This window comes from Chlorocebus sabaeus, chromosome 12, assembly GCF_047675955.1.
Source record: "Chlorocebus sabaeus isolate Y175 chromosome 12, mChlSab1.0.hap1, whole genome shotgun sequence".
Taxonomy (NCBI): domain Eukaryota; kingdom Metazoa; phylum Chordata; class Mammalia; order Primates; family Cercopithecidae; genus Chlorocebus; species Chlorocebus sabaeus.
The window spans coordinates 68,916,395-68,935,926 of record NC_132915.1 but is presented as its reverse complement, the minus strand read 5'-3'; the positions used below and the strand labels follow the sequence as shown (position 1 = coordinate 68,935,926).

General features: G+C 44.5%; 1 protein-coding gene across 4 annotated transcripts in view; it reads right to left on the bottom strand.

Moving 5' to 3' along the window:
- The window catches only part of COL15A1 (collagen type XV alpha 1 chain), a 128,190-nt gene that overhangs the window by 45,168 nt on the left and 63,490 nt on the right, over positions 1-19,532 (bottom strand). For 3 of the 4 annotated variants that reach the window (XM_007968605.3, XM_007968607.3, XM_073021800.1), the window contains 7 exons: positions 12,979-13,128; positions 12,429-12,572; positions 5,565-5,618; positions 3,846-3,905; positions 2,544-2,636; positions 1,249-1,374; positions 283-345 (listed from right to left, as the gene is read on the bottom strand). In XM_007968605.3, coding sequence (XP_007966796.3) covers positions 283-345; positions 1,249-1,374; positions 2,544-2,636; positions 3,846-3,905; positions 5,565-5,618; positions 12,429-12,572; positions 12,979-13,128 — 690 coding nt within the window. The remainder of the gene's footprint in view (positions 1-282; positions 346-1,248; positions 1,375-2,543; positions 2,637-3,845; positions 3,906-5,564; positions 5,619-12,428; positions 12,573-12,978; positions 13,129-19,532) is intronic. The other variant, XM_037998199.2, reaches the window with a different exon arrangement.

Sequence of the window (19,532 nt, the reverse complement as noted above, 5' to 3'; positions counted from 1 at the left end):
GAGGAGTTAGAGAAGATTCCATTTCTGGCTCCAGGTGACCAGGTAGATGGCAATGCCATTCACTGAGGCTAGGGACACACAAGAGTGGGCAGGCAAGGTGCTGAGTTCAGGCTTGGGCATGATGAGTCCCATGATGGGGACATTCAGCAGAAGTGGCCAGCAGTGGATTTCAGAAGGCCAGGGGGTCAGTCACATAAGAGGCAAGGTCAGGCTTAGGGGTCAGAGAGAGTAGTGTAGGCCTGGTGGCTCCCATGTGTTAGGACCCTCCCGTGTTCCCCGTACCTTCTCCCCTTTCATCCCAGGAAGGCCGGTGGCTCCATCAACTCCAGGCTGTCCCTCAGGGCCCTGGGGAACATCAGTGAAAATCAACCCACAACATTTCTGCTAAGAATCATGTACACATGCTTGCTAGAAAAGGGGGCCAGGGTTGGGAGGCAGGTGAGGATGGTGGGCCCAGGGCCTCATATCAGGTGCAAGGCAGGAACCTAGTCCTTGGCCCAGGCTGGGTCACTGCTGACTGTGCACCTGCGGTTAACAGTCCTTCACTCTCTGGATCACATTCCTCCTCTATGGGGAAGTTAGAGGCAGGGTTGGACCACATGGTCTCCAAGGGTCTCCTACCCCAGGCCCAGCCCTGATGGCCTATGATTCCAAGATTCTTTATGAATCTGCGTCTCCTAAACAGATGCTTCTCAACTTACAATGGGGCTATATCTGATAAACCAATTGTAAGTTGAAAATATCTTAAGTCCAAAATGCATTTAATACACCTAAACTACTGAACATCATAGCTTAGCCTAGCCTACCTTAAACATACTCAGAATACTTCCATTAGCCTATAGTTGGGCAAAGTCATCAAACACAGAGCCTATTTTATAATAAAGTGTTGAAAGTGAAAACAGAATGGCTGCATGGGTACTCAAGGTACAGTCTCTACTGAATGTGTATCACTTTGCACCATTGTAAAGTCAAAAACATCTTAAGTTGAACCATTTGTAAGTAGGGGACCATCTGTACTGACTATGATAAAGCAGCAAAACAATATGTAGGATGATGTTTTTCTTGGCTGCTGCTTCTTTCGAATCTCAGCAATGATTCAGATGAGGAGGATTTCTGTTTACAAACAGCTAGCTGCTCTCTCCTCATCGCGAAACTTGGACAGTGATGGGTATTGCCATCTGTACACCCCTCCCTGGCTAAAGGAAGTCCCACAGTCGCAAAGATGGGGAGGAGACTTCAGTTGCTCACCGGGGGCCCGGGTTCACCAGCACGTCCATCCTCTCCAGGAGATCCAGGGGGTCCCATGAAAACATCAGTTCCTGGTTTTCCTGGAATCCCAGGTAAGCCAGGTGGCCCTGGGGGCCCTGGAGGACCCTAAAAACACGGAGACTCTGTTAGAAACAGTGGGGGAATACCGAATGAGATACTGAATATATGTGCCTCCTACATTCTCTCAAATTCTTACAACAATCCTACAAGTAGGGTTTGGTGTTCCCACTGAGCAGATGGGGAAACTGAGGCTCAGTGAGACCATGCGACTCAAGGGCTCTCAGACACACAGCTAGTTAATAGGAGAACTGGAATTTGAATCTCGGTCTTTCTGAGCCCATCATAGTGTGTTTTCTCCCAAAAGTCTGAATACAAGAAAGACTCAATTAGCTGGAATACTGAGAGGTGCCCTGGCGAACTTAGTTTTCTGATTAACTGTGAGGTCAGTCAAAAACTGCTTGTTGTGTAGCCTTGTTGTTAAAACTCTTTCTGAAGTGCACTAGTGTTTTTAGACCATTGCTGGGCTGGCTGATCCCACCAGGCTGGGAGATTCATTTGACTCCCATTCCATTTAACCACAGAGTCCAGAGCCCTTCTAGCCCTGGCCATGAGGAGTAGGCAGAGGAGCAGCCAAGTGGAGCTTTCAACCAGGGATTCAGCACAGGCGCTCAGGGACAGAGGCACCAGCTGCAGCTAGAGAAGGAAGAAGCTCCCCAGGGGGCAATTTCAGAAAGGGCTGGTGGAGCCCCAGCCTTGGTAGGAGGCCAGGGGAGCAAGAGGCACCAAAGAGAAATAGTAGTCTGGAGAGGGAGGCAGGGAGAGGGTGCATAAGGGAAGGATATTTCAGGAAGGTTCTGGAAGCTGAAGTAGAATATGCCACCCAGAGACAAGGCCAGCAGTTCTCTTTAATGAATAGGGTAAGAGGAGGGGGAGGGAGGATCGAAAGCCAATTGGCAGAGGTGTAGGGCACTGGGCACACCTGCTGCAGGGCAGCCTACTCCAGAAGCCCACTGGGAAAAGAAAGAAGGTGGGGCGAGATGGTCCTGAAGATAAATGTAGGCTCATACTCACTTACGATGCAACTGATCAAAGTGGACAATTTCAAACATATATACAAGTACAGGGAAAAGCAGAATGAACCCCCACGAGCTCACTGCCAACAACCCCAGAGGCGGCCAATCCGGTTTCATCTGTCCCCCGCCCCAAAGTCCCTCCCTCTGGGGTTATTTTGAAGGCAGTCCCAGACACCAGGTCGTGTTCTCCTTCACACTCACTCTTAGCAACTCCTCACTGCCCACCAGGTCACCAGAGCCAGAGCCGACGTCCAAGCCCCAGCCCAGGCCAGAGCCCTCTGCCTCTGCTCCCGCCTGGAGAGAAGAAATTTCCACAACTTGCATTTAACTGCCAGACTCCAAGGACAGCCACATCGCTGAAAGTTTTCTCCAAAATGGGGAAATTTTTCCTATATCCCGTAGCCCGATAACTTCTGCTCCCCATTTTCTCTCTGACTTTTCTCCCACTCCCCTCTACAGCAACTCTTCTCCCTTGCCGCCTCCCAGCTGTGCAGCCCACTCATATCCTCAGCCTCCTTTCCTGCCTTTCAATTCCCGACTCATCCTTCAAGGCCCAGTTCCACAGTCTCCTCCTCCACGAAGCCCTCCCTACCCGTTTCCAGGCAGAATTCTTCTCTCCCTCCTTGGTGCTCCCACTAGCCTCTGTCAAGTTCTCAATGAGATGCCAGGACCACCTGACTTGAAGCTTAGTTGTGCGTGTATCTGTCAGCTCCTCTAAACTAGGGCTCCTCAAGAGCCAGCCCAAACCTGGGCCACATTGGGTGTCCAGAGTCCAGCAGGAGGCTGAGCACCCAGAGAGCCCTCAGTGCATACTTGAATGGCATCAAATGTATCTGAAGAACAAGGGGAATCTCCAAAACACCTTTCCGGTACTTAACTCCTGAAGACGGGAACCAGGCAGGGCCTAATTTATCCATTGAATGTGTGTGTATTGAGCACCCCCGAGAGGCACCGTGGAAGAGCTGGGTTTCGGGGTTACAGCTGTGTTTAGGAAGGTCACAGTGGTGGGCACGTGTGTGGGGGAAGGGAAGTGGTGATATGGAGGCAGAGAGACCAGTTAGGAGGCTGGTGCCATTGCCCAAGAGAAGAGGAGGAGGCACTATACAGCTAGACTCAGGGGGACTTGGGGACACACTGGACAGGGCTGGGGAAGGGAGATGACTATTCAAGGATGTTTCTCTCTTGCTGACCAGGTAGATGGGGTGCCATTCCCAGAGATGGGGAACCCAGGAGGAGAAGCAGGTCTGGGGCATGGGTCATGAGTCCAGTTTGGGAAGTGTTGAGTTTGGAGAACTTCTGGGACACTCAAGGTACAGGATTTAAACTGGATAGAAATCAGTTCTGCTGCTGCACACTGCAGAGTCCTAGCAGAGGCAGAAAGCCCTGGGGTCTGACTGCAAGATACTTTGGGGGCCAAAAAGGAGAGTCCTCAGCCTGTGGCTGTTTTGGCTGCATCCCTGGTCTTACACCTGTGTGTGTGACAAGCCTGGATGGAAATCTCACCGTGGGTCCAACAGGCCCAGAAGGTTCAGGCAGGCCAGGAATCTCCTCCCCAGCATCACCCTAAAGAGAACAAAATGTTCAGTGAAGTGCTGGAACCCTGTTCCTTCCATCTCCCCATCTTTCTGTAGAAATCATGCTCATCTTTAAAATCAGGATCACACCGGGATGAAAAATGGCATTGTCCTTCGCAGAGACAGCTCAAGGGAACGCCTTGTCCCACCCCAGGGCTCAGAAGCCCTTTGTTTCTGAGCCATACTTGGAGAGCACGGGCTGTGGTGGAAAGCGGTGACCCGCACGAGCATGCATCGCACACATCCTCCCTTCTTCCAGGATTTATCTCCACCCTCTGGTCTGGGTCCTGCTACAGCACCAGTGCCCAGGCCCAATCTGGACTCCCCTGAAGCCTGCCCTGTCCACCTGCTCCTCCCACCAGGGCCTGTGACCTTTACAGCAACATCATTGCTCGCAGCCTGCCCCTCTGGGACCATGTGCCCCTCAAGGGCAGGCACAGTGCCTGAATCACCTCCACGTCCCAGCACCTGGCACAAGGCTGGTGCCCCAGAAAATGCTTTTCAAATGACAGAAGCACACATTTGGAAAGGAGGCAGATGAAAGAAAATGACAGAGTGGCATCCCAGGAGGTTTTGGCTGTCAAAAAGTGCCCAGAGAAGTGGCTTCTTTGACAAAGTGACAGGATGGCCAGATCCGCCAAAAGGAGAGTGGAAATGTCCACAGTAAAGTCCCCAAATTTGTGTGTTGTGAGGCTTCCTCCCAGAGCCTTCTGCTATACCCCAGAGCCCTGCTGGCATCTGAGGTCCACTGAGATGGCCAGAGGCAGAGATAAGTGAGGACACCGCCCTCCCTAGCCCCGGCCCTCCCTTCCCCACACCCCCGTAGGCACTCAGGAGGTCCCAGGACGGGAGCATCATCTGCCACAAGGAATGGCCTCCGTGCAACCTGGAGGGAGGCGAGGCAGGCAGAGGACCAGGGTCACGGTGGGGATGAGAAGGCTCCCAGAGGCAGCCAAGTTGCCGCCTATGGCCAGAGCAGGCTCCTTGGGCAGGATCTCTTGACTGGGGTCACTGTCGACACATCCCGTTGGGAACAGCTTAGCACCAGCAGGTGTTTTGGTGAGAGGAATTTGTTATTCCTGCGGTGACTGACACCAGCTAAAGCACTTCCATAAACATCCCCTCATGTCATCCCACACCAGAGGGTCATCATCACCACCCCCATTTTACAGGTGGAGAAACTGGAGCAAAGAAATAGTAAAGAACTTTCAGGAGATCCCACAGCTACAAAAAGGCAAACCTAGGCCTGTGGTCCTCAGAAGCTCTTGTCTGCCCAACATTTTCCCAGGAAGAAAATCAGGGGCAGAGCCCACAGCTCGGACACAGAAGTGAAGAAAACTGGTCGCAGATGTGTGGCAGAGCCAGATTTGGAATCATAGGACCCTTTGATACTCGACAGAGAAGCCAAGGCCCACGGAGGTCAAGGGACTTGGCCACAGCCACCAGGTGGTAAGAAGAGACTTGGCCAGAACTGCCCGGTGCCCTTTTCATGATTCTCCCAGACCTACAAGTCCATTTCTTTTGGGGTTAGCCCTCTTGCTGATTCTGTGATCCACTTGATCAGAGTGGACTAAGTCAAACCCAAATAACATGCTTAGGACACTTGATCAGGAGCCAAAGTGTTCCCCAGGATGGTCACAGCACAAACCTTTTCTCCTTTGGGCTCAGCCTGTCCTTTCATTCCCACATGTTCTCTCTGAGCCTAAAACAAGAAGATTTTGTTAAAACATGGCCACAACATATTTGGGACATGGGGCTGCTGAGTTCTGATGACATTCCCTGGTCCTGGTCAGTGAGCTGTGCATGAGCTAGGGCTTGCACTGGGCTGAAGTCAGTGAGCCCCGTGAAGAGACAGGCTGCCTGATCACTGCAGCATCCCCTGCACCGGCAGATAATAGGCTCTCAGTACCTATTTGCCAAATGACAAGTGGGAAGAACCTGGCATTTGACATACCTGACAATCAGTCTTCTCTCTCACTTGTGTTCCACAACACAGATTTTTAAATATATTACTTCATTTCCAAGGCAACATTCTCCATATATTTGCTAAGATCTATTAGTCAGTCCTTAGATATGTAATGACATCATTGTGACCAGTGTGGACTTTGTTAATCAACTTCTGGCTCTCATCTGAAGACAGTGGTTGTAGACAGTGCAGAAAACCAAAGCACCAAAAAGTCCAGAGACAAAGGCTGTCACCCCTACTGGACCCCTAGGAGCTACGTGATCTTGAGCAAAGCTCTAATCCTTTTTGGGCCTCATCTGCAAAATAATTCTAGACAGCTAATTTATTGAGCATGTACTATGTGTGCTGGGTCATGTTTTCCATGTATAAACTCATTTAATCATCACAAATCAAGAGGTAGGTTCTATGATTATGATTCCCATTTTATGCATGAGTCAACTGAGACAGAGAGAAGTGAAGAAAATTGGCCACAGATATGTGGCAGAGCCAGGCAAGCTATACTGCCATGGTGACTCTGAGATTCAGACTGACCTAGAGTCACCATGGCAGTATAGCTTGCCTGGCTCTGTCACATATCTGCCAGTACTGATTCTAGAGGCCAGGTGCAGCGGCTCATGCCTGTAATCCCAGCACTTTGGGAAGCTGAGGCAGCTGAATCATCTGAGGTCAGAAGTTCAAGACCAGCATGGCCAACATGGTGAAATCCTGTCTCTACTAAAAACAAACAAACAAGCAAACAAAAAAATTAGTCGGGCCGTAGCAGCGCATGCCTGTAATTCCAGCTACTCTGCAGGCTGAGGCAGGAGAATCGCTTGAGCCTGAGAGGCGGAGGTTGTGGTAAGCCAAGATCACGCCACAGCACTCTTGTCTGGGCAAGAGAGTGAGGCCCTGTCTCAAGAAAAAAACAAACAAACAACAACAACAAAAACACAAAAAAAACTGATCCTGGAGATATCCCAGGGTGGGTGCCTTCTTGACAATCTTGTGCTTTTAGACTCTGCTCAGGAATCAGAGCATTCATCTGAGTTCATTGCAGATCCCTAACGTGGGGACTTAGCAGGAATTTGTCTTCATCAGACATCAACCATGTCTCTGTTTCTCTCTCTCTTTCTGTCTCTCATTCTATCTCTAACTCTCTCTGTGTCTGTCTGTCTCTCTCTCTCTTCCTTCTCAGAGCTTTAAAAAATCTATCATAAAAATTGTAAGCCACCATAGTGGAAAATGTATTAAACCACAATGTATTAAAGAACTAACAACCTTCCACAGTTCCACCACTTTGAGGCAACAGCTGCCAATATTTACAAAGGATATTTCCTTCTAGTGTTTTTGCATGTGTGTATTTTTAAATAGTTAACCACACAATATAGTCAGATTTATAACCAGCTTCTTTCACTTAACATTATATGCTAAGCGTTTCCCCATCATTAAATATTTCTAACAAGTATAATTTTATTAGCTACATAATGTTCCATTGTTTGAATATACTTTTTTTGAAGCTAATTTTTTTTTATTATTTTTTTCATCATATTTTATGTTCTAGGGTACATGTGCACAATGTGCAGGTTTGTTACATATGTATACATGTGCCATGTTGGTTTGCTGCACCCATTAACTCGTCATTTACATTAGGTATATCTCCTAACGCTATCCCTCCCCACTCCCCCTACCCCACAAAAGGCCCCAGTGTGTGATGTTCCCTTTCCTGTGTCCAAGTGTTCTCATTGTTCAATTCCCACCTATGAGTGACAACAAGCAGTGTTTGGTTTTCTGTTCTTGCAATAGCTTGCTGAGAATGATGGTTTCCAGCTGCATCCATGTCCCTACAAAGGACATGAACTCATCCTTTTTTATGGCTGCATAGTATTCCATATAAAATTTGGCTCCATAGTATTCCATATAAAAATTCCATTTTTAGATTTTCAATAACAAAAAATTTTAAAAATGGCCATACTGCCCAAGGTAATTTATAGATTCAAAGCCATCTCCATTAAGCTACCAATGACTTTCTTCACAGAATTGGAAAAAACTACTTTAAAGTTCATATGGAATCAAAAAAAGAGCCTGCATTGCCAAGACAATATGTGCCACATTTTCTTAATCCAGTCTGTCATTGATGGACATTTGGGTTGGTTCCAAGGTTTTGCTATTGTGAATAGTGCCGCAATAAACATACATGTGCATCTGTCTTTATAGCAGCATTATTTATGATCCTTTGGGTATATACCCAGTAATGGGATGGCTGGGTCAAATGTTATTTCTAGTTCTAGACCCTTGAGGAATCGCCACACTGTCTTCCACAATGGTTGAACTAGTTTACAGTCCCACCAACAGTGTAAAAGTGTTCCTATTTCTCCACATCCTCTCCAGCACCTGTTGTTTCCTGACTTTTTAATGATCGCTATTCTAACTGGTGTGAGATGGTATCTCATTGTGGTTTTGATTTGCATTTCTCTGATGGCTAGTGATGATGAGCATTTTTTCATGTGTCTGTTGGCTGCATAAATGTCTTCTTTTGAGAAGTGTCTGTTCATATCCTTTGCCCACTTTTTGATGAGGTTGTTTGTTTTTTTTCTTGTAAATTTGTTGGAGTTCTTTGTAGGTTCTGGATATTAGCCCTTATATGAAAATCAATAAACGTAATTCAGCATATAAACAGAACCAAAGACAAAAACCACATGATTATCTCAATAGATGCAGAAAAGGCCTTTGACAAAATTCAACAGCCCTTCATGCTAAAAAATCTCAATAAATTCGGTATTGATGGAACATACCTCAAAATAATAAGAGCTATTTATGACAAACCCATAGCCAATATCATACTGAATGGGCAAAAACTGGAAGCATTCCCTTTGAAAACTGGCACAAGACAGGGATGTCCTCTCTCACCACTCCTATTCAACATAGTGTTGGAAGTTCTGGCCAGGGCAATCAGGCAGGAGAAAGAAATAAACGGTATTCAATTAGGAAAAAAGGAAGTCAAATTGTCCCTGTTTGCAGATGACAGGATTGTATATTTAGAAAACCCCATTGTCTCAGCCCAAAATCTCCTTAAGCTGACAAGCAACTTCAGCAAAGTCTCAGGATACAAAATCAATGGACAAAAATCACAAGCATTCTTATACACCAATAACAGACAAACAGAGAGCCAAATCATGAGTGAACTCCCATTCACAATTGCTTCAAAGAGAATAAAACACCTAGGAATCCAATTTACAAGGGATGTGAAGGACCTTTTGAAGGAGAACTACTACTAACCACTGCTCAATGAAATAAAAGAGGACCCAAACAAATGGAAGAACATTCCATGCTCATAGATAGGAAGAATCAATATTGTGAAAATGGCCATACTGCCCAAGGTAATTTATAGATTCAATGCCATCCCCATTAAGCTACCAATGACTTTCTTCACAGAATTGGAAAAAACTACTTAAAAGTTCATATGGAACCAAAAAAGGAGCCCGCATTGCCAAGACAATCCTAAGCCAAAAGAATGAAGCTGGAAGCATCATGCTACCTGACTTCAAACTATACTACAAGGCTACAGTAACCAAAACAGCATGGTACTGGTACCAAAACAGAGATATAGACCAATGGAGCAGAACAGAGCCCTCAGAAATAATACCACACATCTACAACCATCTGATCTTTGACAAACCTGACAAAAACAAGAAATGGGGAACGGATTCCCTATTTAATAATTGGTGCTGGGAAAACTGGCTACCCATAAGCAGAAAGCTAAAACTGGATCCCTTCCTTACACTTTATACAAAAATTAATCAAGATGGATTAGAGACTTAAATGTTAGACCTAAAACCATAAAAACCCTAGTAGAAAACCTAGGCGATACCATTCAGGACATAGGCATGGGAAAGGACTTCATGTCTAAAACACCAAAACCAATGGCAACAAAAGCCAAAATTGACAAATGGGATCTAATTAAACTAAAGAGCTTTTACACAGCAAAAGAAACTACCATCAGAGTGAACAGGTAACCTACAGAATGGGTGAATATACTTTAATTCAATTAATCTTCTATTGTTGGCTAATTAAATTATGCCCAATTTTTCTCTATTATGGACAATACCAAGATTAGCATCCTGGTAAACAAAGCCTTTTTTTTTTTTTTTTTTTTTTTTTTTTTTTTTAAACAACGACAACAAAGGTTATCAGATTATTTCCACTAGAATCAATTCCTAGAAAAGAAGTTTCTGGGTCAGCAATATGCACTCTTATGGTTGTTAATATATGTGGACAAAGAGCTCCCCAGGAGCAGTAACCCTCACACTCCCATGAGCACAGCCAGCCTTACCAGACCAACCTTTCGAAGCTGAAAACACAAAGGGTCTAAGGAAGAAACTGACCCAGTTTCTTCAACAAAGTAATGGCAAAAGGGAAAAAGAAGGGGGGAGACAATGGGAGATTGAGAGACACTTAAGAGATGTATCAACCAAATGCAATGTGTAGACCTTGTTTGGATTCAGATTCAAACAAACTAACTGGAAAGAGGTATTTTAAAACAAAATAATCAGGGCATTAGATAATATGAAGGAACCACTGTTAATTTTGTTAGATGCATTGTGACACTGTGGCTATGACCAAAAAAAGGGTACCAGATCACTCTATCAGCCGTACACATTGAATTGTTTACCAGTTAAATAAATGATAGGATGTTTGGGGTTCATTTTTGAATATTCCAGTATTCCCCTTCCCTCCAAAAAAGATGGTGGTAGGAGGTGGAACAGATGAAGCAAGATTGGCAGTGTTGATAATTATCCAAACTGAGTGATGGGTATGTGGGGGTTAATTATACTATTCTAAGCTCCTTTGTGACATTTTTAGATTTTCAATAACAAAAAGTTTAAAAGAGAAGAAAAAGGAGAACTGGCTCTATCTGTGCCTGATGAGGCACCACTAGGGAGATTTGAACTTGGTGCTTTGTGTATACCTTGGGGTGAGGTGCAGAAGAGCAGGGGGACATTGTTTGGGAAGTCACAGTGCATGAGCAGGTCGATCCAGAGCTGGCTGCCCACTAGCATGCCCTGCAAGCCCAAAGCCCCAGTCCCAGTGTCTTAGTTACTTGGTCTAGCACTGGACTCAGACACCCGCATTGTTTTAAGCTAGCAGCCATCTCTAATGTGTGACCAGAGTTAAAAACCAGAGTTGTTGTTCACCTTTTTCCTTTTATAGATGATGACAAGGAGGCCCAGGGCCCACCAGAAGTCAGTGACATCCCTGGAAGCAGAACCTCAACCTCCTGGCCCCCAGTCCAGGATCTTCCCACCACACCACACTCTCACAAATGAGGACTTCAGCTGGGTGAAGCTCGAGAGCTTCACCTCTGCAGGCCAGCATGCAGATTCAAATCCCAGCTCCACCTCTTAGAGGCAGGCAACAGTGGCAGATGACTACCTCTCCACATCTTACCTCCTATTCACCTTATACTGAAGAGGGGTGTGGTGAAGGGAATCAGATAAACTCGGAGCACAGAGTGATTAATCAATGTCAGTTCAGATGGCTTATTTCCTGCCCCTTGATTGTGAATTCATTGGGGACAGGAGTGAGGTCACATTCATCTCTATTTATAAGTGTCCTGACTGAGGGCCCAGAGCCGCTATGTGTCCAGTCAATGAGTGAATCAATGAACGAATGCAAGACAACTCTAAAGAGACAGGAAGCAGTGTGATAACCACTAGAAAAGGCCCCGGAACAAGGGGCATTCAGGACCTCAGGTGCTCTCCTGATCTCCCGTCCCACAGCACCCCCGCTCACAGGTCAGTCCTGCCGCACCGTGGCCAATGGACCACATGACTGTAGCTTGAATGGTGGCTTTCAAAGTGTGCATGATCAAGTGGTGTTTGGGGGAACTGACGAGCCTGTGCTGGCCACCAAGGAGATGTTTTCCTTTAAAAATGTGTTCACATTGGAAGAGCAGTCCCTCTTCACACAAGCCCAAGCTGAGGGCCAGCTTTGGGTTTCCTATTTCTAAAAGACACAGTTATAGCCCTTAAGTGGTGACAACCCCAGGTGTGTGTACAGAGCTTTGTAAACGTTCTCCAACCTGCATTCTCTGACTTGGCCTTGCAGTCACTCATTTTTACAGATGAGGAAACGGAGGGCCAAAGAGATCAAAGGATTTGCTTAAGGTCACACAGTTGCAGCCAAGAGTGATAAAAACTCATGTTGGCAGGGACTTGGAGGTCACCCCCCAACACACACACAGCGCTGATGCTCTCCCCTCTACAGACCTGCCACATCTTACTGTCAGCTTTGTCCCCAGAAGAGCACTGTTAGATCTCATTTCAATCCAAAGATCAGTTTGGAACACAAAGCCAGGTCCCCTTGATTTTAATTTCTTGCTTTTGCTGTACAAGCTGGAGTTTCCTCAAGTGTTCCCCAGGTTAAAGCTCCTTAAATGCCCAAATTTGCAAACCAACGTGAAAACCTACCTCTGAGAAAGCTGGGGGCCAACCCTCCCACAACTTTGGCCTTTCTTTCTCTCCCACGTAAGGTCTATCAAGTCAAATCTTACAGCTCTATGCCACTTACTGGTGTGACCCTTCTTTCAGGAGCCACTGTGGGCAGGGGCAGCGGTGGCCCATCGGGGGGAGGGCTGCCGGACTCTTCACCCCGAGCTGTGATGAGGGGCTCCTCTATTGTGGCTGCTGCCAAGTCTTCTTCATCACCAGGACCCTGAAAACAAAACCAGCATTGAGGCACCACCTCACCTCGCTCACGAGGCTGCCGGGGAGTTGTAGTCACTGTCGTTTCTGTGGTGCCAGCCCAGTTTCAAAACACATTCTTCCCTATGATCATCGTTGCCCCCAGCGCACCCCCTCTGAAATATGCATCTCCTCTAAGCCTCAGTGCCAACTGTGGACCACTTGTCTCTGAGTAAATTCTTGGGCAAGGCTAGGAGGGAGCAAGGCTGTGGCCCCTGCCACACTCCGGCATTGCGTCCTGCCTCCCTCCAGCCGCTGCCCACCCAGATGCTCATAACCAAGCTGCAGGTGCCCCTGCCAAGGCCAAGGACGGCTGTTGTCTCACAATGCAGACCTGTCTCTCCCCTGTAAGCCAGAGGATGCCAGATGACACTTACAGAAGTGACTGCCTGCTCAGGGGTCATGGTGGCTGTGAGGGGGGCCAGGCCATCTGTGGGGACCCCACTGGCTTCCTCATCCTCAAAAGTACTGAGGGACACTTCGGTTGCAGCTGCAGCTGTTGTTAAACTTCCTTCACTGCTTGGACCCTGAAATGAAATTGGCATGAGGAGCTGTGCCCCTTCGCCCATACCCCTGGTTCAGTGGGTGTGAGGCTGCGGGGTGGAAAGCGCTGGGGCCTCAGATAACTGGAGGCTCCATGCTTCCCTTTCCTTTGCTCCTTCAGGACCACACCTTCGCCTGGAGCTCCAGTGTTAGAACGCACCTCTCAGGGCATCCCCCCACCCACCCCAGAGTCCCCTCTAGCACATCTCTGCCAAGCGCTTCTCTGGCCTTAGCTTTGTGAAAGGAAAATAAATCTCAGGATCCCCAAATCACTAAGCAGAAGGGAAAAAAAAATCAAGCTGGGAACTACTTAGGGCAAACTTATCTCCCAGTGTATTCCTTAAAAAGATAGCTACTAAGATAAAAAAGCTACATACCTCCCTAATAATTTGTCCTTAAGGAAATTCCTTGCAGACAAAGGACAGACAGAACTCAAGGTCATCCCTCTGCTCCGTGGGATAAATGCATATCTGATTGCTTCCTTTGGAGACGCTAATCAGAAACTCAGAAGAATGCAACCATTTGTCTCTTATCTACCTATGATATGGAAGCCCCCTCCCCACTTTGAGTTGTCCTGCCTTTCCGGACAGCACAAATGCATACCTTATATATATTGATTGATGTCTCATGTCTCCCTAAAATTCATAAAACCAAGCTGTGCTCCAACCACCTTGGGCACATGTTGTCAGGATCTCCTGAGGCTGTGTCACGGGCATGTCCTTAACCTTTGCAGAATAAACTTCCTAACTTTCCTGAGATCTGTCTCAGATATTTGGGGTTCACATTTTGGCAACCAAGAAGGGATTCTGAGTGGAGGTGCCACTGACCTTTGACAAATCTCATATTGGTGCTTGCTACCAGCTTGAGCTTTCTTTATGGTTCAAACCAATAGAACAATTTGCGGAGGCCTCGGAGCCTCCCCTCCAGAGAATCCCTGATCTCCCAAAATTTGGTCAAGATCTAAAGTTTATTTTGCTGTACAGTTCTTTTTCTGGAGTCTTACTTACTTCCAACAAGGAATGCAAGTTTTCTTGCTTCTAGGATGATGGAAGGCACGTAACTCCTTTCTGGAGTTTGAGCTCATTTCTAACAGGGAAGGCAAATTTAAATTATTTCCTGCTTCTAGGATGGTAGAGAGCAATCTTCCGCCTAAGACCTATCTCTAGTAAGTAGCTGAATTGGGGTTTTTTCTTGGCTGAAGTTAAGATGAACAACCAGCTGTTCTTAATTTCTCCTATTAGAGTACTCAGTAATCATATTGTTAGGGGTTTTTTTTGGTTGTTGTTCTGGTCTTTCTCCCATCAGATTTGCCCAACTCTACCTGACTTGGTCAAATCTAAATGAGAATTCTAAGTTATGGGTAACAAGGCCTCTCTGAATTGGCTAAAATTTCTCACAGCTGAAACAGAGAGGGGAGAAAACCAAAACATGCACATGTTTGCTGTCTTTGCTTCCTGTCTTAAAAATTTTTTTTTCTTTCATTTACTTTTCTTCCACCCTATATCTCTTTCCCCCTTCGCTGTCTTTAGTACCAATAAAAACCTAGAGGAGGCTTCTAATGACTCAAACCCCTTAAAGTACTCAGAACAAAGGCACCACCTGCCCCTTTTTGGGGTGTTCCATTTTCTTTGTGGAGTTTCAAGAGTCATGAGCAGATTCTTCTTAGGTCTAAAGCTCTGCTCTCCTGTATCGTAAGACCTGACTTCTTTGGCTTTAGAGGGTACCAGAGATTACCTTGTACTGGGAGACGATTTAACCTTGGTGTGTATAATGGTGCATGAGAGTACAAAGAGGTGGCTGAGGACAATTTACAGGAAGTGGTCTTAGCTGTTTTTTGTTTTTTTTTTTCCTCCTAGGAAGTTATTATTTAGACCCTAATTCTAGTTCAGAGGTGCATTCTAAAGGGTGTCTTCTCCATTGCCTTTCCTGCTGAAATTAATCTTGATTGGCTAGTATGACCATTTTGCATGAGGAACTGAACTATCGTTTTCACAGATAAATGGGAGAATGAGTTTCCTCAGCTCCAAAGAGAAAGGGCATTTTGCTCCTCCCAGCTGAAAGGTGCCCCTGGGTCACTGGAGGCCAACTGGGAGTGTCTGGGGGTTGACCCCCCCATGACATGCTGCAACCCTACAGGGAACCCCCAATGAAATTAGTTTAAAAAGCCTCATTCAGGGCCGGGCGCGGTGGCTCAAGCCTGTAATCCCAGCACTTTGGGAGGCCAAGACGGGCGGATCACGAGGTCAGTAGATCGAGACCATCCTGGCTAACACGGTGAAACCCCGTCTCTACTAAAAAATACAAAAAACTAGCCGGGCAAGGTGGCGGGCGCCTGTAGTTCCAGCTACTCGGGAGGCTGAGGCAGGAGAATGGCGTAAACCCGGGAGGCAGAGTTTGCAGTGAGCTGAGATCCAGCCACTGCACTCCAGCCCGGGCAACAGAGCGAGACTCTGTCTGAAAAAAAAAAAAAAAAAAAAGCCTCATTCAGGAAGGGCATATAGGAGCTGGTCACTCTGCATTTTGATTTTGAGCCTTCTTGGAGGTGCTAGAACTACAGAGAGAGAAACTGAGACATGTAAGAGGGTGGAAATGGCTAAGTGGTGACATACTGTAGAGCCTCACCTGCAACCAGCACACTTTGACCCACTCCACTAAAATACTAGGCCACGGCTCAGTTCCTACCTTAAAATAAAAAATAAATAAATAAAAATGGCCGGGCACGGTGGTTCACACCTGTAATCCCAGCACTTTGGAGGCCGAGGCAGGTGGATCATGAAGTCAGGAATTTGAGACCAGCCTGGCCAATATGGTGAAACCCCATCTCTACTAAAAATACAAGAAAACTAGCCGGGCATGGTGGTGCACACCTGTAGACCCAGCTACTCGAGAGGCTGAGGTAGGAGAATCACTTGAACTCAGGAGGTGGAGGTAGCAGTGAGCCGAGATTGTACCATTGCACTCCAGCCTGGGCAATAGAGGGAGACTCTGTCTCAAAAAAAAAAAAAAAAAAAAAAGGTGGAGTGGGAAACAATCTAAGAATAAGGGAAAACAACGAGAATGACCCTCTTTCAGGCACTCCGTTGGTTTTATGGTCCCTCTTCTTGCAAGTGTTTTTGTAAAATGGACATACATGACATTTTCATGCACAATTATAGCAAGAAAAATTCAGGGCCCAAAAGTCAATCTGCAACTATAAAGTTCCTAAGTTCTCTATCTCTCGGCTTTCTTCTCTGCCTCTGCCTGCTTTAAGTCTGCTGTTACATGTCTCCTGAAATAAAATCCACTGTTTGCATCCAGACATTTATTTTTGTTATTGTTTCTGCAAACCAATGAGTTTGTATCAGTAGTTCATGGCTAGAGTTCTGAAGTAAAAGCTATAGGATTTTTGGTTGTATGAGTGTGTGTGTGTGTGTTTATGTGTACATACACATATTTTGTTGTGTTTTTGGCTACAAGGTATGACATTGGCTTAAAGAGCACTCATAAATTAAATAATAAACCCAAATGCTTTTCACGTTCACATGACCTAAGTAAAGTCTTTAATAAGCTAGCTTTAAAATTATTGCTAAAGCAAATTAAAAATGTCTTAAGAATTGCCAGCATACATTTTTGTTTGCATTTATTGATCAAGCAATTTCATATTTATCCCTGCCAAATACTATAAGGTGTTAAAATTTGGCATAAGGGTTAAAAAACTATAAACTCAGCCCAAAACAGGATAACCTTTGCTTGTGTACTTTCTGATAAATAAGACACGAACATTAGTTTAATGAAAAGAGCTAAATCTTGATTTAGTAAAACAACCTCATATTTAATCTTAAGGTTCTCCTTAGGTAAACACCTGAAATTCACAGGCTATAAAATGGTTGGCAGGGAAATAACTTTAAATAATGACTATCGCAGTTTTCATAAATACAGTAATCTAGGTACACTATTAAAAACAACTAGGTAAATGTAATGGGATAAATACAGACAAATGTGTCATAATTTAGAATCTAAAGTTAAATTAAACAATAGATATTTCATTAGTTGGGTATTTTCCATGTAAAAAATATATTGTAAGAAAACATTCTTTCTAAAAAAAACTGTGTTTTTTTAAAAAGGTGAATAATTTTTGTCTCATTTAAAGCTTATTTAAAAGTTATGTATAAAACAAGGTGAAGGGAATCAGGAAATGAGAGAGATGTAAAGAAAGTTATAGAAATAAAGAGGTAATTTGGGTAAGAAAGCTTAAAGAAAAATAATTTTATGTGAGAAAGGATCTTTTATGGTAAATTTTGTCCTAGAATAAAATGACTGTTTTTTCAAGAAAGAGGGATGCTCAGGAAAACTAGAAAGTCCAAGCATGTCAGAAATGGTCTGTTTACATCATAATAAGAAGATTGATGAAAAAAAACTTTCATATAACCAAGCTGTCTACAATTAAAGGGAAATTATTTAAAATGGTCTTTCCAGATATTGGGTTTTGATTTAAAAAAAAAAACCATTTATACACTAAAGAATTGGTTTGAACTACAAAATTTTCTTAAGGTATTGCTTTACTCTTAATAAAGTACAAGGCATTATAATTTTTTTTATGCAAAGCTCGACTTTTATTGCATCTTGCTGTTTTCTATTTTCTCTCCCCTTTTAAAAGGCCTGAAATAATAACTAACCTTCTACTCATTTTCAGCTGCTGTAAGATTTTTTTTCCCTCTGGTTCTAACTGTTGTGGCCTGACACTAAAAAGATGTTTCATCTTAGAGATCTAAAAGGAATATTTTCTTCCAACATAATATTCCCCATAGGGAACAGCAGTCACACTGCAGAAGGTCTTTTCTTTTGCCTTTGGGTAACTGGCCTAATAAACGGATCTTACACTTTATCTAAATAATTCCTATGTCATTATTACTAAGTTTTGGTTTGTTTAGAAAAGACCTAAATTAACAAAAAGAATATATTTTAAATTAAGGTTATTACATCCATATAACTTTCCATGCAGGGAACTGAAGGCCCATGGGACGTGACCAACTCAGCATTCCACTGGAGACTAGATGATCAAACAGCAAACTGTTTATCATGAATGCAGGATGTGAGCAAACTCACGACTGCTTCTGCTGACAGAAGGTTTGCTGGAGGCAATCACTCCCTGGTGCCAAGGTTATCTACTATGACATCTAGAGTCTGTTGTTTGAGGAATGCAGTCTTGAAAGCCTACTCTGGACTGAGCAGTTGATCCCTTCTTCCACCCCACTTCTCACTGTCTCTTTTACCTAATAAATATGGAGGGCTGTGTAAAGCTCAGGGCCCTTGTCCACTAGAGGCAAGGTTCCCCCAACCCCTTCTTCCAAATATACTCTTTTGTCTCTTGTCTTTTATTTCCACATTTGCCCCCATTTGTTCACTCCACCAGGGATCATGGCAGGTTACATAGTGGCGCCCGGAACAGCAACAGTATCAGGTGCTCTACATTGCTGTATGTGCTTTTAAAGTACTTGTGCCATTAAGTTACAGGGCTTTGATTCTTGAGTTTAAGAAGGACACCAAGTCCTGCTAAATCTTCAACACTGACAGCAGTTAAAGCCTCACCTACAGATCTGGTAGAAGATGTCAACCAAAATAAACTGTGTTCGTGAGACATAGGGCCAAAAATTAAAGCTATTCAACTCCTCAAGGTCCAAAGACTATTGCGGAAGAGGTGGGCACATGAGATTATAAGGGCAGATTTTGAGAGATAAAGTAAGTTTAGTTTCTCTGTAAATTAACCATTAATGTCAAAGGCATGCTGATGCGAGACCAGCATATGGGCCCCTGTGTCAGATTGACAAGGTTTTCTTGGAGCATTAACCCACTCGTTAATAAAGGTTATAAAGGTTATAAAAAGGCTTATGGAAATTATATCTTATGGTCAAGATGATTAAAATTTTATAGATTGTTTAAAAAATTTTGAAAAACAAATTTAATTGGCCTCTTATTGTTTTTATTAGGGCTGTTTGAGAAATCAATCTCCTCTCTCAAAGAATAAATATTTTTGCCTTTTTTTTTTTTGAAATCTTTGAGGTATCACTTTGGCTAAATGAATGACTTATTTTACAACAACCTGTGATCCTATTTTGTGATCTCTCCAAAAATTTGGTAATTAGTTGTGAGTATTCTTAACTTACAACAATATAGTTATTTGTGTAAGTGTGATAACAATCTGTTTTCTTTTGTAACAGAGCACAACTGGAGACACTGGTTATTTTACCATGGTTTTGACTGGAGTGGCATGCTATCAGATACAGACTCCTTTAAGGAACCAAAGTTGATTTATAGAGCCAAAAAAAGTCCCTTAGGAAAGCTGGCCTCATAACTTGTCTACACAATCTCTGACCTGTGGTAAGTAAAGAATGTCACTTTCTGACAGGTC